The sequence below is a fragment of the Otolemur garnettii genome, unplaced genomic scaffold (assembly GCF_000181295.1).
Source record: "Otolemur garnettii isolate 467f Iridium unplaced genomic scaffold, OtoGar3 scaffold00015, whole genome shotgun sequence".
NCBI classification, from domain to species: domain Eukaryota; kingdom Metazoa; phylum Chordata; class Mammalia; order Primates; family Galagidae; genus Otolemur; species Otolemur garnettii.
Genome location: NW_003852410.1, coordinates 30,208,398 through 30,234,168, shown reverse-complemented (window position 1 = coordinate 30,234,168; position 25,771 = coordinate 30,208,398). Strand labels below are relative to the sequence as shown.

Genomic DNA, 25,771 nt, shown 5'->3' with positions numbered 1-25,771 from the left:
GTCCAACCTGTAGCCCATGGGCTGCATGCTGATTTTTTGAGGACTTATTTTATCTATCTGTGATGTCAGACATCACAAAAAGTATGTTTTTGCTAATTAGCTTTCATTAGTGTTTGTGTAATTAATGTGTAGTCCAAACAATTCTTATTCTGCCAATGTGTAGCAGAGGAAAAAAAAAGGTTGGATACTCCTGGTATAGACAGACTTGATTTTCTCTCCCACATTCCTGCTCCAGTTTTTCCCACCTCTTTAAATGGCCTACCGTTTGTTTTGTTTTTTTCAGACAATTTTACTTTGTTGCACTGGGTTGAGTGCCATGGCATCACTGTACCTCACAGCAACCTCAAACTCTTGGGCTCAAGTCATCCTATTGCCTCAAGCCTCCAGAATAGTTGGGACTACAGGCACTATCACAAGGCCCTACTAATTTTTCTATTTTTAGTAGAGATAAGAGTCCTGTGAAATCCACCCTCCTTAGCCTCCCAGAGTCTAGGATTACAGGCATGAGCCACTGTGCCAGCCTATATCACTTTAAAAGTTATATCTTTACACACTAAGGGCCCTTTTACTTAGAAAATCCACCTGTTCTATCTTCCCTCTTTCTCCCTACTATACTTGACTAGTCTTTAAAAATATTAATAAAATTAATGAAATTTTAAAAAGAAAAAATCCGGAACTTCACTAAAAATCTGTTGGATAGTATCTTTCGTACCTGCTACTCTCCCTCGACTCACATCGGACTTCATAAGGTCCACATTCAAGTTTATTCATACTTTAAGGTCTTTAGAAGAAATAGAAATAATTTTTATTTGTATTTACTAAATTTGACAACTTAAAAGAAACCCTCCTATATAAAATGAACAGTTTTCAGCAACTTGTCACTGTTGTTTGTTCCTGCCAATTTACTAGCTATCTGTGTGACCTTTAACAGACAGGTAATTTACATCTCACGTCTACAGGCACGGATAGTTAACTGTGAAGCTTAAATAAAGCAGCATTTGTAGCGTTTTTAGCGTAGTCAATGGTCACTGATGTTGCATATTGTTCGTTATTAACTACCATAAAGGGTCAGCTCAGTAAACTGTCGCTGACCCAGAATGACAGGAACCCACCACACCTCGGGAAAGGGCGAGCAAGGTCGGCAATGCAGCGGTGAGAAAATGAGGAACGCCTTCCACACCCAGAGTTAAGCAAGCAATCTAATACTGTGACGTAGTTCAACCCGGCGGCGAGAGAAAACCCACCGCAGTTAAGGTTAGACGCCCGCCTTCTCCAACGAAGGGAACCCCGTGACACCGTCCCAAGCACTTCCGTTTTGGTGCGCCCGCCCTGCCCCGCCCCTAGCCTGCACTTTCGACAAAAACAGTATTTCCCTCTGACACCTTTATATTTTCTTCACTTCTTCCTCATCCTGACCGAATTTGAAAATAAAAATTAATCTGCGAGGAATCAGAGACGCGCATGGCTACAGAAAGATCGGGTAAGCGGGCGTGGCGAAAGTGCGCAGCGGAAGCCCCGCACGCCCTCTCTTCTCTGTCCGGAAGTCGCTGAGTATAAATGAATCCCAAAGCCGGCGGCCTCTGCTATTGTCGTCCGCTGGGTCACCGGGTACATGTGGAGGATTTCAGGTGCCCGCGCAGCGCTTCGTGGAGTCCGGACAGCGGTGGAGCAGCGCAGCCGAACCGACAAGGCGACTGAGACGGCGGCAGGTGCGATGGAGCGCGCTGTAGTGCGCTGTGTGCCGTCGGAGCCCAAGCTGAGCCTATCATTCGCGCTGGCCGACGGCAGCCACAAGAACATGCAGCGCGACCAGAGCGAGCCTCTGGGTCGGGCCCTCAGCCGGATCGCTACGAACGCCCTCAAGGGCCACGCTAAGGCGGTGGCCGCCAAGAAGAGCAGGAAAAATCGGTCCAACTCGAGCGGCGGTGCGGCCTGTGCTGGGCCTGGGCCCGAGTCGGCTGCAGCCTGCGAGCCCGTGGTGAAGCTATACTACCGGGAGGAAGCCGTGGCTGAGGACGTGCTCAACGTGGACGCTTGGCAGGATGGCGCAGTGCTGCAGATAGGAGATGTCAAGTACAAAGTGGAGCGCAATCCACCCGCCTTCACCGACCTCCAATTGCCGCGCTACATCATGGCGGGCTTCCCGGTGTGCCCCAAGCTCAGCCTCGAATTTGGAGATCCCGCCGTTTCCCTCTTCCGCTGGTACAAGGAAGCCAAATTGGGAGCGATGGAGCCTGAGGTCGGTGGCCCCTCGTCACTGTCTCCCTCCACGCCCTCTTCTACTTGGACGGAGATAGGTGTGGACGAGCGCGTCTACACCCCGTCTAATGCTGATGTCGGGTTACGGCTCAAGCTTCATTGCACCCCAGGCAATGGGCAGCGCTTTGGGCCGAGCCGGGAGATAGAAAGTGTGTGTCCGGTAGAGGCTGGACCAGGCACCTGCACTTTTGACCACCGGCATCTCTATACTAAGAAGGTGGCAGAGGACGCTCTTATCCGCACCGTCTCCTACAACATCCTGGCAGACACATACGCTCAGACTGAGTTCTCGCGTACAGTATTGTACCCATACTGTGCTCCCTATGCCCTGGAAGTCGACTACCGCCAGAACCTTATCCAGAAGGAACTCACGGGCTACAATGCCGACGTCATCTGTTTGCAGGAAGTTGACCGCTCTGTGTTTTCTGACAGCTTGGCGCCGGCCCTCGAGGCCTTTGGGCTCGAAGGCGTTTTTCGAATCAAGCAGCACGAAGGCCTGGCTACTTTCTACCGAAAGTCTAAATTCACCCTCCTTAGCCAGCATGACATTGCTTTCCATGAGGCCCTGGAATCCGACCCCCTTCACAAAGAACTGCTGGAGAAACTAGTTTTGTACCCATGGGCGCAGGAGAGAGTACTGCAGAGATCTTCTGTTCTTCAGGTAAAATAGCCTCCCAGATTGGGTATTTGCTCTAGTTTCTTCAGCATAAAAGTTTAGTCTTCATTCATTCAGCACATACGTTTTTTGTTTTGAGATAGCATCTCACTCTTCACCCTGAGTAGAATGTGAAGTCATAGCTCACAGCAACCACGAACTCTTGAGCTCAAGCAGTCCTCTTGCCTCAGCCTCCCAAGTAGCTGGAACTACAGGTGCCTACTACAACACCCAGCTAGTTTTTCTATTTTTAGTAGAGACCAGGGTCTTGCTCTTTCTTGCTCAGGCTCATTTGGAACTCCTGGACTTGGGCAGTCCACTCTCCTCAGCCTCCTAGAGTACTAGAAATACAGGCGTGAGTCACCACACCCAGCCAGCATATATGTTTTGAACACTTAGTGTTCCTACCACACAAGCTTGTAGGTTGCCCTGAACAAGACAAATGGAGATTTTCATAATGCTTACACTCTAGTGAGAGGAACACATGTTAAATACCAAAATAGTAATGGCTAATATTCTTTACTACTTGCCATGCACTATCCTGACACATTTTAAAGTTTTTAAAATTTAAGAGCCTGTTATATTTTATGAAGGGCTTCATAAATCTTAGCTAGTATTTTTCTTTAATTGTTGCGTCATTTAATCTTCATGGTAATCTTGCTATTCCTTTTTTTTTTTTTTAATAGATAGACTAGAGCAGTATTTTCCAACCTTTTTTTATTTCATGGCACACTTGAACCTATAGTTAAACTTCTGATCCCAAAAAAAAAAAAAAGAGTAAAAGGCCAGTGGCAGTGCCTCACACCTGTAATTCTAACACTCTAGGAGGCTAAGACAGTGGATTGCTGGAGGTCAGAAGTTTGAGACCAGCTTGAGCAAGAGCGAGACCCAATCTCTACTAAACAGAGAAAAATTAGCCGGGCATTGTGACAAGTACCTGTGATCTATGATGATGCTGTGGCACTCAACTCTGGGTGACAGAGTGAGACTCTGTCTTTAAAAAAAAAGAAAAAGAAAAAGAGTATACTGTGTTTTGAACTTCTTTCAAAAGTAATGATTTTTAAAACTTTTCTGGCACACCTGTTGAAAATTACTGGGCTAGAGTATAATAGTTGATATTTAGCTCACTGCAGCCCCAAACTCCTGGGCTCAAACTATACTCCTGCTTCAGCCTTTCAAGTATCTGGGATTATAGACGTGTGCCACAATGTCGGGCTAATTTTTCTACTTTTTATAGAGATAGGGTCTTGCTATGTTGCCCAGTCTGGCCTCAAACTCCTGACCTCAAGCAATCCTCCCACGTTGGCTTCCCAAAATTGCAGGATTATTTGCATGAGCCACCATGCCTGGCCTATTACTGCTTCTTTTTATCAACATGAAACAGGTTTAGAATCGTATCTCTCCAGGATAGTGCTATAAATTGTAAAGTGGGTATTGAAACATAGATCCGCCTGACTCCAAAACCTATGCTAACCTCCTTGAAAAGGGTCTCCCACCTTCATTTTGTCATGTAAAAATGTATTTTGTACTGGCTTTATATGTTGAACTGTTATTAAAACATGTAACAGTGAATTCTGTTCATAGATTATAAAACTTAAATAAAATTTCATAATTTCAGCCTTCATCAAAGGAAGGAAATGGAATAAAATGTCAGTTCATCACATAGTCTTATATAAAAACATTCAGGAGATTGGCAGGCACGAACTGAACTCCTGGCACTTTCCCTTTTTTTAGGTTTCAGTTCTTCAGTCTACAAAGGACTCTTCTAAAAAGATATGTGTTGCTAATACCCATCTTTACTGGCATCCAAAAGGTATGTTCTATTTAATTTCACAAGTGACTTAAATGTAACTTAAGATTGTTAAATTGGTATTACACGAGTATGTCTTGAATGTCACCCAGAGAGTGTAGTTGATGAGGATTTTTCCTTTTCTTTTTTTTTTTACTTACAGACAACTTTTAAAAGTACTTACATTGTTTTTTATATTTGTAGGTGGATACATTCGTCTCATTCAAATGGCAATAGCCTTGGCTCACATTAGACATGTCTCGTGTGATCTGTATCCTGGCATACCAGTTATATTTTGTGGGGACTTTAATAGTACGCCATCAACAGGAATGTATCATTTTGTCATCAATGGAAGCATTCAAGAGGATCATGAAGACTGGTCTTCCAATGGGGAAGAAGAAAGATGCAACATGTCTCTTACTCATTTCTTCAAACTGAAAAGCGCTTGTGGTGAACCTGCTTACACAAATTATGTTGGTGGCTTTCATGGATGTCTAGATTACATTTTCATTGACTTAAATGCTTTAGAGGTTGAGCAGGTGATTCCATTACCTAGTCACGAAGAAGTTACCACCCACCAGGCCTTACCTAGTGTTTCCCATCCCTCTGATCACATAGCACTTGTATGTGATTTAAAATGGAAATAGACTTGTGTTTAATGGAAGTTGTTTAGACCTGAAAAGGAAGTTAGTTACTTAGCAGAAAATTTAATGTGTATCAAAGCTTATGTCACTTTCAAAGAGGAAAACTAGACACTAAGGTAAAATGTTCATACCCTACTAGTTATGCTCCAGATGTTTTCATTATGAAACTGTTCATAATGTTTGCATCATAGTTTCTCTTTGCTTTTTTCCCCCCTACACCTGGAGGAAGTATTTATGAGTAGCAAGAAGAAAATTGAATTATTGTGTACATTTTTGTAAGTGTTTTTTAGCTAGTAATTAAGTATTTTTTAAGTACCATTTGAATGATCATATTTTTCTTTCATAACATACATTCCAAATTGAATCATGTTTATATAATTAGTGGAAAATGCATGTAAGTTATGGTGAGAGACCTAACTTCTAACACATGGAAGGAATAACATTAGGGTTTACCTCTACCTCAATTTGGTTAGCAATTTACTACAGTTTTAGAGCTTTAACAAAAGATTAAAATATACTGTCACTTGTTATTGCTTCTTATCCTTCATTTTTCAACTAACAAGGTATGTTCATCCTCCAATTTTTAGGATTTTAGTTTTAGTGTATCGTACAAATGGACATAATTTATATTATTCTTAATGGAGGTCCTTTTAATTTTTAGGATGCAAGCACAATTTAGTATTGAAAGTGAGTAGCAGCATTCAACTTGATCCCATTGTCATTAATTAGTCTTGCCTATGAAATAAGTCACTGGGGTATATGACCAAATATTAGAGCACAATACATTACTTTATGAGAAACTACCTAAAGATAAGGCTTGAAATTTTGGGTGAACAATTGAGCATTTCTGTGCTAGAAATATTTTCAAAATTGATTTTTATAAACATGAAAAAAGGGGACTGGTGGGACTTTTGAGCTTCTCTGATATAAACTATTCTTTATAGACTTGAGCATTATAGTTTGAGTTACAGGACAACATTGTGTGTGTATATATATACATAATTTATATACATATTTTAAAAGAATTTAAATATAAAATCAAACTTTTTTTAAAATTAGAAATTACAGGTAGTTGTAGTGATTAGTGTTTGCTAACTCATTTATCACTATACATTATTTATAATTCTTTTGCTATTCCTTTTTTGATGTTCAGGAAAACTAACATTGATATTTCTGCATTTAATTTCTAGCTCAGCTGTTGAAAGCCCATCCACCCCAAGAACTGTGATTTTCTCCAGTCATGAAAGCTCTCATTTCAAATTCTTTAATCTCTGAACCCAATACCCTAATAGTTATCTTCTTTTTTTTTTTTCTTTTTTTAGAAACAGAGTCTCACTTTATTACCCTCAGTAGAGTGCTGTGGCATCACACAGCTCACAGCAACCTCCAACTCCTGGACTTAGGCGATTCTCTTACCTCAGCCTCCTGAGTAGCTGGGACTATAGGCGCCCACTACAACACTGGCTATTTTTTTGTTGCAGTTTGGCCGGGGCCAGGTTTGAACCCACCACCCTCAGTATATGGGGCTGGCGCCCTATGCACTGAGCCACAGGCACTGCCCTAGTTATCTTCTTTTGATGAAGTACCAGTAGTCTATACTTTCATATTCTTTTTATTTTTTTTTTTATAGAGACAGAGTTTCACCTATAGCCCTCAGTAGAGTGCTGTGACATCACAGCTCACAGCAACCTCCAACTCCTGGGCTTAGGCGATTCTCTTGCCTCAGCCTCCTGAGTAGCTGGAACTACAGGCACCCACCACAACACCCAGCTATTTTTTTTGTTGCAGTTTGGCCAGGGCTGGGTTTGAACCTGCTACCTTCAGTATATGGGGCTGGCACCCCACTCACTGAGACACAGGTGCTGCCCTGTATTTTCATATTCTGTACTATCAAATGTATTAACTCTTAGTAAGTTTGAGAATGAAAGGGTTTTTTCCTATATGTCAGATTGAATCTTGAAGTTCTTTTTTTTTAACTTTTTTTTATTAAATGATAGCTGTATACATTAATGCAAACATGGGGTACAGTGTAGTGTTTTCATATGCAATTTGAAATATTTTCATCAAACTGGTTAACATAGAATCTCGAAGTTCTTAAAATAACTTGAAGGGAAAATTTAAGTGGCCATTTCTTGGGATCTTGCTTAGAAAAAATTGAATAAAAAATTGATGCTACTGAATTGTGCCTTCCTAAATAACATTTTTGAGAGCATTTTAAATATTAAGACTAAAATCCAGGTTTTTTTGCAGAATATATTTTCTTTTTATAATTTGTTTTCTGTTTCCAAACAAACGTGTTGACAACACCCTTATAGCAACTTAGAAGAAAGTTTCCCAGCAAAACACTGAGAAACATTTTGAAAGAAAAAATTGTAATATGAGATAATTACTCATGCCCATGTTAGCACTATGACTAGCTAGATTAAGCTCTAGTCATAAAACTAAGTACTTTTCAAATATTCTATATTCTTAGCTTACACCTGTAATCTCAGCACTCTGGAAGGCCAAGATTGGTAGATTGCTTGAGCTCATGGGTTGGAGACCAGGCTGAGCAAGAGCGAGACCCCATCTCTAAAAAAAATAGCCAGACATGGGCGGCGCCTATGGCTCAAAGGAGTAGGGCCCAATTTGCCACAGGTGGTGGGTTCATACCCACCCCTGGCCAAAAACTGCAAAAAAAAAAAAAAAAAAAAGCCAGATGTGGCATGTGCCTGTAATCCTAGCTACTCAGGAGACTGAGGCAAGAGGATCTTTTGAGCCCAAGAGTTTGAGGTTGCTGGGAGCTATGACGCCATGGCACTCTATCAAGGCTGACAAAGTAAGGCTCTGTCCAAAAAAAAGATTCCATGTCCAAATCCTTAAATTTGATTTTTGCTGACAAGACAGTATAGTCAGATTACACTATTTCTGAGTATTAGGATGGAGAATGTTATTGTGAAGTACAGTACATTCTGGCCAGATCTCCAGGATACAGATATATTAGAATGATGGGAGTCCAAAAGTAGAGAACACTAACAAAATGTATGTATAGTATACCAGTACTTCCTTATACTCATGAGTTAGAATAAAGTGTTATTCAAAATGTTTGTGTTTAAACCTACCTTTATGATTTCATTTTTTATTACATTTGGATCCTTTAGTACATTTAATAAAATATGGGAAGGCTAGGAACTTTTTATTTTTCTGGTGGAGACAAGGTCTCCTGTCCTCCTACCTCAGCTTTCTAAAATGTTGGGATTATAGGTGTGTGCCACTACACTTGGTGTTATTTTTTATGATAGCCCACATTTTATGATGTCACAAGTTTTTGCTGTAGGAATTAATGTTCCTAATTTTACATTGATTATAAATGTTTCAGAACATGTTGTGTTAAATGAACTCTTACACAGTTGCCAACTATAGATAGCAAAGGTATGTGCTGATAATTCATAATTCATTAGCAAATCATTTCTGATTGTAATGTGCATTCTTTTTAAATTCTGAATACTAAAACTGGTTGTTTAAAATTTCCAAGAATTTCACTGGGTGGAGATTTTTCTGAGACTGCTAAGATCTCATCAGAATGTACTGGTTTCAGTTTAGAGATCTCTGAGGAGCATAAGAAAAAGGTCAGAGTACTACTGTAGTAAAATCTCTCTGGTGGAAATTGGCATCTTTAAATCTCATATTCTGTAGCTATGAAGTAAAAGCATAAATTCACTATAAATTAGTTTCATTGGGATAAATCCAAGATTCACATATAATGAAAGTTAAAATTCTGCCTCCTGTAATCCTAGCACTTTGAGAGGCTGAGGTGGGTAGATTGCCTGAGCTCAGGAGTTCCAGACCAGCCTGAGAAAAAGCAAGACCCTGTCTCTAACAAAAATAGAAAAATTAGCTGGGCGTTATGGTGGGCATCTGTAGTCCCAGCTACTCAGAAGGCTAAGGCAGGAATATTGATTGAGCCCGAGAATTTGAGGAGGTTGGCACTCTATCTAGGGCATTAGAGAAAGATGCTGTCTCCAAAAAATTCTGCATTATTAGGATAGACCCATATGCAACTCACTAGGGAAAATCTTTCCTCTGAAATATGGTTAACACTAATTTTCTCAACACAATTCAAAAATATTTACATGCTTTGAAAATTTTAAGATTAATAATTTGGTCAATAGATTCATTTTGAGGAAAAAAACAATTTTAAGAGCTTTAAGTGATGGGGACAATATTCAAGTTCTGTGTTCCCACTTTAATATTGAAGATAATAAAGTTGTATTAACTTGGGTGATTTTTAAAATTGAGCTAGAATTCACATAAGAGTAACCATTTTAAAGTGTGTAATTCAATTGCATTTAGTACATTTACAATGTAATCTGGTTCTAAAACAATTTCATTGTCTCAAAATGTTCTCGTTACTATACCCTGTACCTATTAGGCAGTCATTCCCTATTCCCTTCGTCCCCCAGTCCTGGCAACTGCTAGTTTGCTTTCTGCCTTTAAATATACCTGTGACCAATATGCCTCTTTAGATTTCACTTTTTTAAGTATTTGATACAAATGGAATCATAATAAAACATGACCCTTAGTGTCTGGCTTCTTTCACAGGATTTCAGGGTTCATCCATGTTATATGTATCAGTACTTCATCTCTTTTTATGACTTAATAACACTCCACTGCAGTGAAATTCCAGTTTTGTTGGCATTTTTTGGCTGTTGTGACTCATGCTGCTACGAATGTTTATATAAAGTTTTTGTTTCAACATCTGTTTGCAGTTCCTTGAATTATATACCTAACAGTAGAATGCTAGGTTATATGGTAATTGTTTACCTTTTTGGGAAGCTGCCTAACTTTTCCACAATGGGTGTATCATTTTACATTCCTTCAGTTATATACAAGGGTTCTAATTTCTCTATATCCTCACCAATTTATTTTCCATTATTATAGCTATCCTAGTAAGTGTGAAATGGTATCCACTAATGCGGTTCTTGTTAATTTCAGATTAATGCAAGGGTACAAATGGATTCCATACTTTGCATTTGTAAGATTAAAGTTGTTTGGTTTAATTAATATTGTCTCAGTCATGAACTACATTATTCACAATGGATTATCCAACTCCCTATGTTTTTTTCCAAAGAGCCCATCTTTAGGAATTTCTTACGTTTTGCAAGCTTGTTAAGTTGGAAAGTGCAATCTCATTGCTGCTTTTGAAAAATATTTTGGGAGAAAACGCTATAAAAATACCAAAGCCCTTGAGTGTAAATTAGGAGTAAGAAGGCTAAGCCTACAACAGATAATTTTTAAAATATGGCTCTACATCAATGATTTTTTTCAGAGAATAAACTTGCTTATTACCATTGTTTACCTACCATTTTGGGGGGGAGGGACAGATCTCAAGCTGTTGCCCTGGGTAGAGTGCCTTGGCATCATAGCTCACAGCAACCTCAAACTCTTTGGACTTAAGCAATTCTCTTGCCTCAGCCTCCCAAGTAGTTGAGATTACAGGCACCCGCCACAACTCCTGGCTATTTCTTGGTTGCAGTTGTCATTGTTTGGCAGGCCCGGGCTGGATTCAAACTTGCCAGCTCTGGTGTATGTGGCTGGCGCCCTAGCTGCTTGAACTACGGGCACCCAGCCGGTTTACCTACCACTTCTAAGTGCCAATTTAGGTAGACAAAGTAGCAGATAGCAAGAATACCTAAATAATACTTCCTGAGAAACTGAAATAGTGATAGCTGAGTATAACTTACCAAGTTTTGATGCATAATTATAAAAAAATTCTGCTTATTAAAAACATCATAGATTTTGAAAAGAAAACTCCAAATTCAATATAAGCTTTAAAAATAAATTTTTGAAAAGTTACTGAGCAATATGACATTAAAAACTGTAAGAATATGGTTAAAATTAATTCCTTTGCAAGTTAGCCTTGCTCAGTCTGTCCTTAATACACCCCTTTTACTTGAATGGCACTCTACCCAGTCTAAAAAACAAAACCATTATAACCAAAGTCAGGTGAGTTCCTGAGCCAGCTCCCCTGCTGAAGGCAGGGAGAGACACAGTATTTACATGCTCAGTAAGAATGAAGGCATACATACCAGTAGAAACATGCTCAGTAAGATTGAAGGCATACATACCAGTAGAACATTGTAGAAATCATCGTCCTGTCTTTTAACACTAGCAGGTATCCACTAGTACAGCTACCTTAATATTCTTTGCATAAGACCAAATAATTGCTTTTGCTATTCATTTTTTCCCAATGTGTGTTATTAGAATTCAACCACTTAACCATTTGATATGGTTTGTGGAAATAATCACAAAGGATATCTTTCTAAAAGTAACACAGAAACAAAAGCAGCTAAGTACCCTTCCAGTATTGGTACCTGAATACAATGTCACAACATACATACTAGTAGAAATATTAAAATATTAATTTTAAGAGCCAAGTCTTAATTCCAATTTTATATTAATGTACTCTTTATAGTGAAATTAGATCACTTTAATGGGATTAAAAATGTATTTCATTGCTAACATTTTCTTAAAAATAACTAAGCTCCTTATATAAATAAATGTTATTCAGGAAGAGTTCCTGGTGTACCTATAACCTCCCAACACTAATTCTGTCAGTCCCTAGGAAAGTGAACTGCTGGTAGATTATTTCTATTTTTTAAATTTTTTTTGTTTTTGAGACAAATTCTCAAGCTGTTACCCTGGGTATAGTGCTGTGACATCACAGCTCACAGCAACCTCAAACTCTTGGGCTTAAGCGATTGTCTTGCCTCAGCCTCCTAAGTAGCTGGGACTAGGGGCACCTGCCACAACACTCGGCTATTGTTGTTGTTGCAGTTGTCATTGTGGTTTTAGCTGGCCCTGACCAGGTTCAAACCCACTAGCCTCAGTGTTTGTGGCCGGCGCCCTACCCACTGAGTACAGGCGCTACCTTGGTAGATTATTTCTAAACACATTCTCAGAATTGAACCTTCTGAGTAGGTAATCAGACTCAAGAGCTGTTTACTAACTTTCTCTATCAGATCTTCAGATAATTTACTTGCAGATATACCAACCATTTGCTCTTATTAGTTTTCATTCCACCAAAGTTGCTGCCAGGAAGTAGAAGCACTTGTTTTCAATGACAAATCAGAAGTCACTTTTTTTTTTTTTGAGACAGAGCCTCAAGCTGTCCCCCTGCGCAGAGTGCCTTGGCATTACAGCTCACAGCAACCTCCAACTCCTGGGCTCAAGCGAGTCTCCTGCCTCCGCCTCCCAAGTAGCTGGGACCACAGGCGCCCGCCACAACGCCTGGCTATTTTTTGGTTGCAGCCGTCGTTGTTTGGCGGGTCCGGGCTGGGGATTCGAACCCGCCACCTTAGGTGTACGTGGCTGGCGCCTTAGCCGGTTGAGCTATAGGCGCCAAGCCCAGAAGTCACTTTCAAAGCTCCATGAAAAGGAACCAGAAATTCAACATTTGTTCCAAGTCACTCACGCCAGTAATCCTAGTACTCTGGATTATCCAACTCCCTAAATTTTTCCCAAAGAGCCCATCTTTAGCAAGGTGGAGACAGGAGGATCGCCTGAGCTCAGAACAACCTAAGCAAGAGCAAGACTCTCTAGCCGTCCTCAGTGGCTCATATCTGTAATCCTAGCACTTGTGGAGGCAGGTGGATTGCTTGAGCTCAGTAGTTCAAGACTGCTTGAGCAAAAGCAAGACCCCATCATCTACTAAAAATAGAAAAACTTGCAACTTGAGAGGTTGGAGGCAAGAGGAATGTTCGAGCCCAAGAGTTTGGGGTTGCTGTGAGCTGTGACCCCAAGGTACTCTAGCCTAAAGCAACAGAGTGAGCCGCTGTCTCAAAAAAATAAGAGACCCCCATCTCTACCAGGAAAAAAAAAATAGAATTAGCCTGGTGTCCTGATGGGTCCCGCAGTTTCAGTTACTTGGGAGACTGAGGCAGAATGTCTTGAACTCAGGAGGTTGCCTTGAGCTAGGCTGGGGCTCTGGCCTGGGGCAAACACTGAGACTGTCAAGAAAAGAAGAAAATAGAGAAAAAGGAAAAGAGGGAAGGAAGGAAATAATGAAAAGATAGATTTATTCTCAATGATTGGAAAATTTAAGATAATTTTGTACCTATACTGAAGTAAACTAGAAGTCTCCAAATGAGATACTGATAATCTGCAAAATTAAGACATTTCACTTAAGTTTTACCAATAAAGGGAGAAAAATCCATGGAAATTGAAATCTTTAACAAAGTATCAAGACATTACATCATAGAAAAGCAGCTGATAAAGCTAGACAAAAGACAATGGGGATTATTATGAACCCCCCCCAAAAAAAATTACAGGAAAGTGGGATAGAGAATAGATGATGGTACTACTCTCAACTCTGATGGTGCCATTTAGTCTTTAAGGGGATCTGGCTCAGCCCCTACAGCTCAAGCAGCTAAAGTGCCAGCCACATACAACAGAGTTGATGGGTTCAAATCCAGCCAAACAATGACAACTACAACCAAAAAATAGCCGGGCATTGTGGCAGGCACCTGTAGTCCCAGCTACTTGGGAGGCTGAGGCAAGAGAATCGCTTAAGGCCAGGACTTAGAGGTTGCTGTGAGATGTGATGCCACGCCACTCTACCCAGGGCGACAGCTTGAGACTGTCTCAAAAAAAAAAAAAAAAAAAAAAAGGAATCGCAATTCCTCTTCAGTTTCTCTGTTAACACTATTTGACAATTATCTAATAGAATACTTTTTAATGTAGGGGTATAATCAACTACTTTGTATGAGAGAGTGGTCACAGAGACCCCTCATTGATTGACCAACACTGTTTAATATTTTAGTAAAACACTGAATCTTGAGTGTCAAAATATTTCATAAGAGTATTTCAGTAAATAAGAATAGTGATGGAGCTTTTATTAGGTTTGCATGGAACAAGGAAAAACATTGAGTCATCACACAATACTTTCTCCAAAAGTATTTAATCACTTCTCTAACAAAAAATCAGATTTTTCTCAATTTGATTTATAAAAAACTAATACTATGAGGACTGAAGACTAGGTAATTTCTAGAGTTAAAAACATCTAACCTGCCAAATTAATGCTTTCCTTTAATCGTGCAAATCTTTTATAACCAATTTAGTGAAAATTAAGGCATTTTGAACTGTTTTATAAAATATTTTACTTACTTTTAAGACCGTCTATCTCCCTAGGTTGAGTGCACTGGCATTATAGCTCACAGAAACCTCAAATTTCTTTGTACTCACTTTCCCGAGTAACTGGGACCTCAGCGCCTCCCATGACGCCCGGTTAGTTTTTTGTCTTTAGTAGAGGCAGGTTTTGCTCTTGCTCAGGCTGGTTTAGAACTCCTGAGCTCAAGCAACCTACCCACTTCAGCCTCCCAAAACGCTAGCATTACAGGCTTGAGCCACCATGCCCCACCGAATTTTAGTTTCTTCATGTAGTTATTGCCATTGGTAGTTAAGAGCTGCCTTCTATTACAAAGATTATATATGTATTCTCCTAACTCCCTCTTTAGAGAAAGCACCTTTTGACTTAACTGGATATATATTTTTTAATTTTATATTTCCTAGTTTACACCCTATAAAACTACACGTACTATCCCATATTTTCGTTTTTTCAAACAAGAAATAAAACTTATTTGGAAAAAGGGAGAATTCACCCTTTGATTAAAGTTGCACTTACAAGTGATATAAACTAAGCACACTTTACCGCAGTAAACTTTCTCATAACCAACTGATTTAATTCTAACTTCCTTTTGCTTCAACCAGTGTTTTAAGAACAAAAAAAACTCTTTGTAACTTGCATTTTAGAAATAAATCCTCACTCCATAAACTAAATCTAGATAAGCCATTAAATCATCAAAAAGCAAGGTTTATAAGATACACAAAACATCAAAATATAGACAAAAACTAAGTTATTCAAAATTACCCATAGTTGAGTCCATAATAACTTAATAGATATAGTTAATGAGGTATACCTTTTATTACTTTAGAGTTACATGAAGGTTTTGATTAAACTATTAATTTGTGATGTTAAAAGTGCCTGTGAACTCGGCCAGGTGCAGTGGCTTATCCCTGTAATCCTAGCACTCAGGGATGCCAAAGCTGAGGGATTGAGCTCAGGAGTTCCAGACCAGCTTGAACAAGACTGAGACCTCTCCTCTCTACTAAAGATAGAAAAACTTGCCAGGTGTAGTGAGTGGTACACACCTGTACTCCCAGCTACTCCGGGGCTGAGGCAAGAGGATTGATTGAGCCCAAGAGTTTGAGGTTGCTGTGAGCTATGATAAGGCCATTGCACTGTACGCAGGGCGAGAGAGAAACTCCGTTTCCAAAAAGAGTCCTGTGAACTCAGTTCTTTGTAGGAGTAAGACACTAACAGTCTTTGTAAGCTGCCATGCAAATTGCACTTGAATTTTTTAAATTAATTTTAGCTGTAAAACACATAAATACATGCTTTGTGTGTAGTTCGTTTTGTTACAGCCTTTTGATCTGACCTTAGAAATTTATAGCATCAAAATATTTATCAAAGAAAACTAAGTTTTTTATGTTGCTCCCTGCAACATAACAATCCATATTTTATTTCAAGTTTAAATAATTAGTAAGCCTACTGGTATCTGCATTTTGTCCACAGTATGTAAAACATGCAGGTCAACTCTGCTATGTAGGAAAATCCATTTCAAATACCTTCAGGACTAAAAAAGAACACATACAATTATGTTTTATCATTTTATTAGGAATAATTCCAAATAGGTTGTGAAGAAAATGTATTCATTGAATTTGATGAGTTTTCCAAAAACTCTTAATGAAGATATGTTCACCAATAAACAATAAAACATCAGCAGAACTATCATATACTGGGCAAAGAGTCAGGCTGATACCAAAAGCAACATGCAACATAAAAAAGATACAATATAAAGGAAGACAATCTGCTGAGTATTAAAAACCATCTCAATATGAACTCTTTGCAACCAGCACAGAACTAATTAGCTATCAAATCCAAATTACACAAAAGTTTGGCTGACAGAGGCCAGGAATCAATATTGGGAAAAAAAAATAAGTTCCTCAGTGCAAGAGAGTTTTATAGTGTTTTGGAGCATTTCCCTGGCTGGTACAAGCTATTAGTATTAGAAAAACTTTTTGGCAAGGGAGAGAAATAAATACAAATGGAATGCTACATTTTTATATCAGCAGACTGTCCCAGGAATGATAAAGGTATCAGTAAAGTAGCAAGAGGATAACTTTAAAACATTATTGTTGAGGGCTCAAAAAACATTCAAAATGGATTTATTTAAAGGTTTCACAATAGCTATGTCCAGGCATTTAGGCTAAAGGGAGGTAAAATTAAAAGAGGACACTTTTTCCCCAAGGAGAATTTCTTCAAAACCAAGCATATTGCTAAATAGCAACATTATACTTGGTAAACAATAATTGGCAACAAAATAAGTTTATTATGCCCAAACCAGTCCCAGGTACTGTTTAATAACCAAGATGCAAACTAATTTTGTTGTAACAAGCCTAGACCAATTCTATCAAACATGTCCTTGGTTAAATATCCAGTTTCATTTAACGTTTTGAAAGCTCATTTGACAGCCAGTCAAGTCCCTCATACAGGCCAGTTCCTTGTGTAGCACAAGTGGCTTGAACATACCACTGCAAAGAAAGGACAAGAAAATACTTGATTAACATAAGACTCTCTCTCTCTCTATGTATCTATATATATATAACCATATATAGCGTTCTTTATTAAAAACTTAAAATATTTCCCCCAAATTTCCCCGGATATTATGAGTCAGCAATTAGCATTAAGTGTATAGAAAAAAAGGAAACAAAATAATATATGATAGGAATAAATGTAGTATGGCAAAATATTACATCTCACAAATGGTCAATTCTATATTTAATGTTCTCAGTAATTACACAGATTATTCAAAATTATCTAAGCTTTTCCTGAAACTATTCTTCATAGGGAAGAAAAAGAAGAGGGGGTGAAAATCATCTACCCCAGGGGCCCTCAAACTTTTTAAACAGGAGGCCAGTTCACTGTCCCTCAGACCATTGGAGGGCCGGACTGCGGGCCCCAGATGAGTCAGCTGCTAAGCAGGACAGGCAGCTTCGACAAAAACACCTGGCAGGCCAAATAAATGTCTTAGGCAGGCTGCAAGTGGCCCACAGGCCATAGTTTGAGGATGCCTGAGGAGTCTTCTCACACATCTTGGTTTTCACAACTCTGCCTGGATATTTGAAGCTACTTCTACCTACCTATTCATTACATTTAGTCAATTTTCCACCACTTAATTGGAAGAAAGGATTCATGGAGAAATTACTAATAAACTACCCACCTGGTCTCCCATAAAAGACCTATTTTTCTTTTTTTAGAGATAGAGTCTCACTTTGTTGCCCTCTGTAGAGCGCTGTTACATCACAGCTCACAGCAACCTCCAGTTCTTGGGCTTAGGTGAATCTCTTGCCTCAGTCTCCCAAATAGCTGGGACTACAGGTGCGTGCCACAACGTCCAGCTATTTTTTGTTGCAGTTTGGCCAGGGCTGGGTTTGAATCTGCCGCCCTCAGTATATGGGGCCGGTGCCCTACTCAATGAGCCACAGGCACCACCAAAGAGGCCTATTTTTGAAAGAGTAGTGTTTGATGATTAAACGTTTCAGATAATTTCACGTATCTTTAGTTTCATGCACTCCAAAAAGTTCCAGCTTTTTTAAAGATGAGAATGAATCTTATCTCCATTAACTGTGGAGAAGTTAAATCTAAGAAAAACAACCTATAAAGCAACTTACACCTTTTAAGAGATGGTTTATTTTATTTATTTATTCATTTATTTGAGACTCTTTTATTTATTTGAGACAAGAGTCTCAAGCTGTTGCCCTGGGTAGTGCTGTGGCATTATAGCTCACAGCAACCTCCAACTCAGGCTCAAGCTTGCCTCAGTTTTTCTATTTTTAGTAGAGACAGGGGGTCTTGCTTTTGCTCAGGCTGGTCTCAAACTTGTGAACTCAAGCAATCTACACACCTTGGCTTCCCAGAATGCTAGGACTAGGCTCAGCGCCTGTGGCTCAAGCAGCTAAGGCACCAGCCACATACACCTAAGGTGGCAGGTTTGAATCCAGCCTGGGCCTGCAAAACAACAATGACGGCTGCAACCAAAAAATAGCCAGGTGTTGTGGAAGGTGCCTGTGGTCCCAGCTACTTGGGAGGTGGAGGCAGAGAGACTCACTTGAGCCCAGGAGTTGGAGGTTGCTACGAGCTGTGATGCCACTACACTCTACTCAGGGGGACAGCTTGAGGCTTTGTCTCAAAAAAAAGAATGCTAGGACTAGAGGCATGAGCCATTGCACCCGGCCAAGAGTTTTTTTTTTTTAATTTTTGGCCGGGGTCAGGTTTGAACTCGCCACTTCCGGTATATGGGGCCAGCACCCTATTCCTTTGAGCCACAGGCACCACCCGGGTTTATTTTTATTAGTTGTTTTTTTTTGACCAGCTTTATTTTGCCTTAGAGTAAACCCTGCTAAATTTAATGTTCCAAGGCCACTGTAGGAATACTATGTTGCCACTTACTGAGGTTAGGTTAAGTAACATAGGTTTGGGGAAAAGCACAAATTTGTACCTTCACAGCATGGAAAACTTGTATCCTTTATAGTTTATCTTGTTTAAGTCAGCCAGAGAAATCTCAAACAGGCAATAGTTTATTTGTTTTATCATAGTGCAATATCTGCCTTGTTTACAAGTTGATGCAAAATTACTATAAAGCAGCTGACACTACATCATATCTTGCCAACATATCAATCACTGACCTAGAATAAGCTCTGAGACAAGTACAAAACTTCTTACTATCTAATATTCAAAATACACTCAAAATACTTAAATACTGGACCCTTAATAAGAAAACCAAATTAGGGCAGCACCTGTGGCTCAGTGGGTAGTGCACCGACCCCATATACCAAGGGTGGCGGGTTTATGCCCAGCCTTAGCCAAAACTGCAACAAAAACAACAAAAATAGTCGGGCATTGCGCCGAGCGCCTGTACTCCCAACTACTCAGGAGGATGAGGCAAAAGAATCACCCAAGCCCAAGAGTTAGAGGTTGCTGTGAGCTGTGATGCCAAGGTACTCTACCAAGGGTGACAAAATGAGACTCTGTCTCAAAAAAACAAAAAACAAAAAACAAAAAAAGAAAACCAAATTACGAATTATTTGCTGTAGAGTTATTTGAAAAATACAAAATTAAGAATATCAATAATCTTTAGATATTCTAATTCTCCTACAGTAATTGTCTGTCTATATTTTTATTAATACTAAAGATAAAGTTAACAAAAGTTAAATTTGTGGATCCCTAAAAGATATGATATGTAAGTTAAATAGAGAAGACACCAATGTATTTTTATCCACTTTCAAATACTTACTGTTCTGTTACGAAGAGACTGAAGACCTAATTTATCTGTCATTTCACTGATGGCCATGGCATTTGGCAAATCCTGTTTGTTTGCAAAAAGCAGAAGCACTGCATCTTTCAACTCATCTTCCTGGAGCTGGAAATAGAAGCTAAGTCATTAATGACTACCCAACTGGAATCCAATTATTGCAATCAATTAAAACAACAATCTCTTTATTCAACTTGTAATTAATTAAATACATTATTAAACATCAACCAAATTTCTCCACATAATGTTCAAGTACTCTTATAATTTAATCATATCTGTCAGTTTTTAAATCCAGAGCAAACAATCACATGCCTTCAAGTAAAACAAAACTCTTTTAAGCCAATCATTCTACCCACTCCATTAAGGTAAACTGCAGCCTTCAGTCTTAACAATTATCCACTGTCTGGATAGACAAGGGCAAGAAACACATACAGGAATAAAGTGTTTATGGCAGGATCTTAGGATGTTTAGTAGCGTAAGTATTCAGATGATTTTTTTTGGACTTTTATCCTTTCCAACCAAATCGATCAGACAAGAGTTGGAACACCACTACAATTATGTGGGCCTTAGCAGTATTGTGAAAAATATAAAAACTACTAAAAATAAAAGCTGGTAGAAGTATTGATACATGATACAATATATGCTAAGTGAAAGAAGCTACTCACAAAAATACTTATTGTATGATTCCATTTATATGAATGTCCAGAATGGGTGATTGTATAGAAATAGAAAGCAGATTAGTGGTTATCAGGGGATGGGAGCATGGGGTAATAGAGGGAAGAAATGGGGAGTGACTGCTAACAGTCTTAGGATTCTTTTTGGGGTGATGAAAATATTCTAATAGTAGATTGTGCTGACGGTTGTGCAACTGTATATATTAAAATTTATGTTATGAGAATTATATCGCAACACAGCCGTTTTTTTTAAAAAGTGTGAATGTTAAAAAAAAGTGTGGATGTTGGTAACATTTGATTCATTAAGCAAAAAGCCAACAGTGAATTAGTCACACACATATTGGCATCATGGTTTTACAAACTGCACTCTAGTCTTAAGCACAATAAATGAGAATTAAGATTTCATTTCAGCAAATATTTTATGGCGACAAGTTCAAAATCCTGACAAGGTTTCCCTGCAATCTCCTTCCTCTGGAGATGCATATTTTAGAAATAAGGTCTCTGTCTAGAGTATACTGACACAATCATTGCTCACTGCAGCCTCCAATTCCTAGATTCAGATGATACTCCAGCCTCAGCCTCCTGATTAGCTAGTATTCCTTCAAGATATTTAACAACATCAATACACGAAAACAATCTTACAAGCCTATATGGCAAGGCTTAAAATAGCACTATTAGCAAACTGTCTCCACTTCCAGAAGGAATCCTTTATAATGGCTGTTATTAAAAAACATTTCTGAATTATGATAGCTATCAAATAAGGGACTGAACTGTATCATCAGATATCCTCCATCAGAGATAAGCACCAAAATTACCTATGAAGCATTCTAAAAACCAGCTGCACTTTCCTCTAAACTTATAGAAATAGCTATTCTTCCATGTGTTTTTAAGAAAGCTCTAAAAGACACGTTGATGTGAGTGCATTCTTAAGAACCCACTGACAGTAGTTTCTCAAGGCTCTTGCTAGTGCAAAAAAAGTTCACTTGTGCAAGTACCAACCACTTAAAACTACTACCACTGTCACCTAGAAAAACAGATCTTGAACATAATGAATTTTAAGTATATTCTTACCATTTTCTGTAGCTCTTCTGCTCCTTCTTGAATTCTTTCACGATCATTGCTATCTACCACAAAAATAAGACCCTGGGGAAAAATAGTTTGAATAAATTATAATGGTTAAACATAAAGAACACACTAAAGATAAAACAAATACAGACAACAAAATGGTATAAGGGGTTGCAGTTAGGAAGAAAATGTCTTATTAAAACACAAAGATAGGGCGGCACCTGTGGCTCAGTGGGCAGGGCGCCAGCCCCATATACCAAGGGTGACAAGTTTAAACCCTGCCCCGGTTGAACTGCAACAAAAAAATAGCCGGGCGTTGTGTCGGGCGCCTGTAGTCCCAGCTACTTGGGAGGCTGAGGCAAGGGAATCACGTAAGCCCAGGAGTTGGAGGTTGCGGTGAGCTTTAAACTTATTAGTTGTTACTTCTTTTTTTTTTTGAGACAGAGTCTTAGTATGTCGCCCTCCATAGAGTGCCATGATGTCAAACCTCACAGCAACCTCGAACTCTTGGGCTTAAGCATTTCTCTTGCCGCAGCCTCCCAAGTAGCTGGGACTACAAGCGCCTGCCACAACACCTGGCTATTTTTTTACTGCAGTTGCCATTGTTGTTTAGCTGGCCGGCGCCAGGTCCGAACCTGTGGCTTACACCATAACCACTGTGCTACGGGTGCAGAGCCTATTCGTGTTATTTCAAATCTAAAAAAACCTTATTCTTAAACAACTGATGTTTCTCGGCTACCTTAAGAAGAGAGTTTATCCCTTTCCCAACTTCCCTCTGCATTCCCATATTTAAGTGCATGTTATTAGTAGCAAAAAAGCTACAAAGTGGGAGCAAAAGGAAAAAGAATAAATCAAAGATTTTAAATCATCATGAATTAGCTTATTCACTCACAGGCATGCACAAAGTGTTGGGGGACGTGGAGGAAGGAGGATGCTATAATAGTTTTTTATATGCTTTATCAAGGAAGCAAAAAAATAGCCTTGCTCTAGATGTTGCCTGCCAACTCTAGAATCAGAAGAATGAATTCTTAAAACATATCAGGAAAAAATTCAAGTTTCACTTAATCAAGTAAGATATCCTTAACAAAAAGGAAGGTAGTAACAATTTTTAAAGATACAAATATTAGAATCCTATGCCACAGAAGAAACAGAATTGGTAAGCAGTTAATTGAATTTAGACTTTTCTAAAAGCTTTCAAGTGGGAAAAGTATAAAATTTTCGAATAGAAAAAGAGATGCATTAATTTTATAGCTTTGTTAAAAATCTATTCCTATTCTTCTTCCCACAATCCTAACCCCTAAAGTATTTTTGATCATTTGTCACTTATTTTAGATTGCCCTGCACTATTAACTTTTACACTTTAGTGTAAGTAAATACACTAAATCCACTGACAGCAAAGGACTGCCCTGTATCATTTTCTATTTACCCCTCAGCATTACAACAACACAGGGCTCTCATACTGAATTACTGTTATTAAATGACAATTTCCTTTGGGTTAGCAAATTTCAAGTTCATTTCCTTTATCTTTGTTGGAGACATCCCATCCTTTGAAAAAACTTTCGGTACTGGGTGGCACCTGTGGCTCAAAGGAGTGGGGCACTAGCCCCATATACTGGAAGTGGTGGGTTCGAACCCAGCCCCAGCCAAAAACTGGAGGGAAAAAAAAAAAAAAAAACACAACTTTGGTACTTGGGGAGTCAATATAATATGGTAGAAGACAGACCCAAATTCTCAGCACTACTTGTTACGTATATTACCTAATCCTTAAATGTGCCTCTTCTTCTATACAATAAAAACAATACCACCAACTTTATAAGCCTGCTAAAGATTAAATGTAAACACAGAGGTATAAAGAATCTATCCTTGTTCCTAGCTCATTATAGGCATTTAGCAAATCTATGTCTCCCCGTTCCCTATCTCAAATCTATTCCTTCCTTTTTAGAACCCACCCTCTAGAAAAGGTAATATCTCCAAAAGGGATCTAATTTTATTTGACTACTAACATTTCATTTTTCTATTTCAAAATGTAAATAATACTATCAGTGGCAAAGTAATATTGAGAGGGATGATTATTTTAGGAATAATTTCTTAGTTGGTCTCTTTCTTTTTTTTTTTGAGACGGAGCCTCAAGCTATAACCCCTGGGTAGAGTGCCATGGCCTCACAGCTCACAGCAACCTCCAACTCCTGGGCTCAAGCAAGTCTCCTGCCTCAGCCTCCCAAGTAGCTGGGACTACAGGCACCCGCCACAGCGCCGGCCATTTTTTGGTTGCAGCCATCATTGTTGTTTGGGCCCGGGCTGGGGATTCGAACCCGCCACCTTAGGTGTATGTGGCTGGCGCCTTAGCCGATTGAGCCACAGGCGCCGAGCCTAGTTGGTCTCTTCTAAACAACCTACCATGTTTCCCCGAAAATAAGACATTGTCTTATATTTATTTTTTCTCAAGAAGACACACTAGTGCTTATTTTCAGGAGATGTCTTATTTTTATTAAGTATAATACAACCATCTTTATTTATTCAAATACAGTTAAGTCATCTTCTTCTGGAATCTGACGGGGGGAGCCGACCTTGTTGGTGGGGCTGGCACTAGTGATATGTGAACTCCTTTCCCCTAGCCATTCGCACGTGTGCAATAGGATGCCTGCGACTGGTTACCACATGAGCACCTGCGCAAGAGCAAACGGCTTGGAGAAAGGAGCAGATAAAAGGTATTCCAGTCTTCCTTACTGCTCTACACTGAAATCCATCACTAGGTCTTATTATTGGGGGTAGGGCTTATATTTAATAAACGCATAGAAATCCTGCTAGGGCTTATTTTGGGGGTTAAGTCTTATTTTCGGGGAAACATGGTAGAATCAAGAGTATAGAAAAGCTAGAATTCTGGGCAGTGCCTGCGGCTCAGTGGGTAGGACGCCCACACCATATACCAAAGGTGGCAGGTTCAAACCCGGCCCTGGCCAAACTGCAACAAAAAAAACAGCCGGGCATTGTGGCAGGCGCCTATAGTCTCAGCTACGTGGGAGGCTGAGGCAAGAGAATCACCTAAGCCCAGGAGCTGGAGGTTACTATGAACTGTGTGACGCCATGGCACTCTACCAAGGGCGATAAAGTGAGACTCTTGTCTATACAAAAAAAAAAAAAAAAAAAGAAAGAAAAGCTAGACTAATTCTAACAATAAGCCCAGATGCTTTAAAATTACTTTAAAGGTCAAATATTTTCCTAATTATTTAGAACAGCAAATTAATTGGAATTATCTAATGAAAAATTTACTACAAATTGTGCTCTGGATTGTTAGTATAAGTTAAAACATGGTTAAAGCTAAAATTAGCTTCTTTAAAATTTTATAGCTATAAGAAGCTATGAAGAATGATGGGAACAGGAGCTAAAAGCTTAGAGATGATTACATCAAGTAATACAAAGCTTGCCCCAGGCATGAGCTCCACAGGAAGCAGTACTAGAGACTTTTAATTCTAAGGTAATCCAAAGAGGCAGGAATGGGTCTAATTTCAAATTAAGAGCTCAAAGTAAATTACAAAGCATTCAAAACTCATTTAGGAATAAGACCAGGATTACCCTTAGCCAAGTCTTACAAGGCTTAATAATTAGCAAAGTTTACTTCACATCTAATTGTATTTCCAAAACATATTCCCTAAATGAAATCAGCCTACAACTTACTTTAAAATAGTCTGGTGGGGGAAGCACATTAGAGGTATAATTAAACATTGGTTGTATCTTAATAACTAACCATATATGGAAGTTTATTATTCTATTCTCTCTACTTTTGTGTATCCAAGATTATCACTAATCAGAAAATCCAAACTCTGACGTGCTCCAAAATGCAAAACTTTCTGCATACCAACATTAGAACATTTCACTGATTAGAGCATTTCAGATTTTTAAATTTGGCCTCCACTGGGTAAATATAATGCAAATATTCCAAGATCCAAAAATGTCCGATATCCAAAACACTTCTGGTCCCAAGCATTTTGGGTAAGAAATATTCAACCTGTACTAAAATTTTCCATAATAAAGTTTTTTTTAAGCATGTATCTCTGTATCAAAAATCTTCTCTAGACACATCTTTATTATTAATGAACATAAAACATTTTCGTTTTTGAGTATGAGCATACCGCTTATTTAACATGATATACTACTTAACCTGGTTGTTTAAGCTACAAAATAGGCTATAGTATAAGCTTTACCTAGGGTTTTCACTACTACATGGTGGCAATAAACTCACTCGTAGGCAGTGGGTTTTTTTTGTTTTTTTTTTT

General features: G+C 39.0%; 2 protein-coding genes across 3 annotated transcripts in view; one reads left to right on the top strand and one right to left on the bottom strand.

The window, feature by feature from the left end:
• The first annotated feature begins 1,562 nt into the window (after positions 1–1,562).
• On the top strand, positions 1,563–6,327 carry PDE12 (phosphodiesterase 12). Its single transcript, XM_003785555.2, has 3 exons — positions 1,563–2,920; positions 4,649–4,727; positions 4,908–6,327. The coding sequence occupies exons 1-3, from the start codon at positions 1,613–1,615 to the stop codon at positions 5,348–5,350; spliced, it is 1,830 nt and encodes a 609-aa protein (XP_003785603.1). The 5' UTR covers positions 1,563–1,612; the 3' UTR covers positions 5,351–6,327.
• A 9,718-nt stretch (positions 6,328–16,045) lies between these two features.
• The window catches only part of ARF4 (ADP ribosylation factor 4), a 21,682-nt gene continuing 11,956 nt past the window's right edge, over positions 16,046–25,771 (bottom strand). For both annotated transcript variants that reach the window (XM_003785554.2, XM_012802515.2), the window contains 3 exons: positions 21,504–21,575; positions 19,741–19,866; positions 16,046–16,978 (listed from right to left, as the gene is read on the bottom strand). In XM_003785554.2, the coding sequence (XP_003785602.1) occupies positions 16,892–16,978; positions 19,741–19,866; positions 21,504–21,575 (285 nt within the window). In that variant the 3' untranslated portion in view covers positions 16,046–16,891. The remainder of the gene's footprint in view (positions 16,979–19,740; positions 19,867–21,503; positions 21,576–25,771) is intronic.

What these genes read in the sequence shown, in the direction of transcription:
- PDE12 (XM_003785555.2), top strand. Translation starts at nt 1,613, where the DNA reads ATGTGGAGGATTTCAGGTGCCCGCGCAGCGCTTCGTGGAGTCCGGACA. An exon ending in AGAGATCTTCTGTTCTTCAG is followed by an intron (nt 2,921 to 4,648) that starts GTAAAATAGCCT and finishes CCCTTTTTTTAG; the next exon opens with GTTTCAGTTCTTCAGTCTAC. An exon ending in TCTTTACTGGCATCCAAAAG is followed by an intron (nt 4,728 to 4,907) that starts GTATGTTCTATT and finishes TTATATTTGTAG; the next exon opens with GTGGATACATTCGTCTCATT.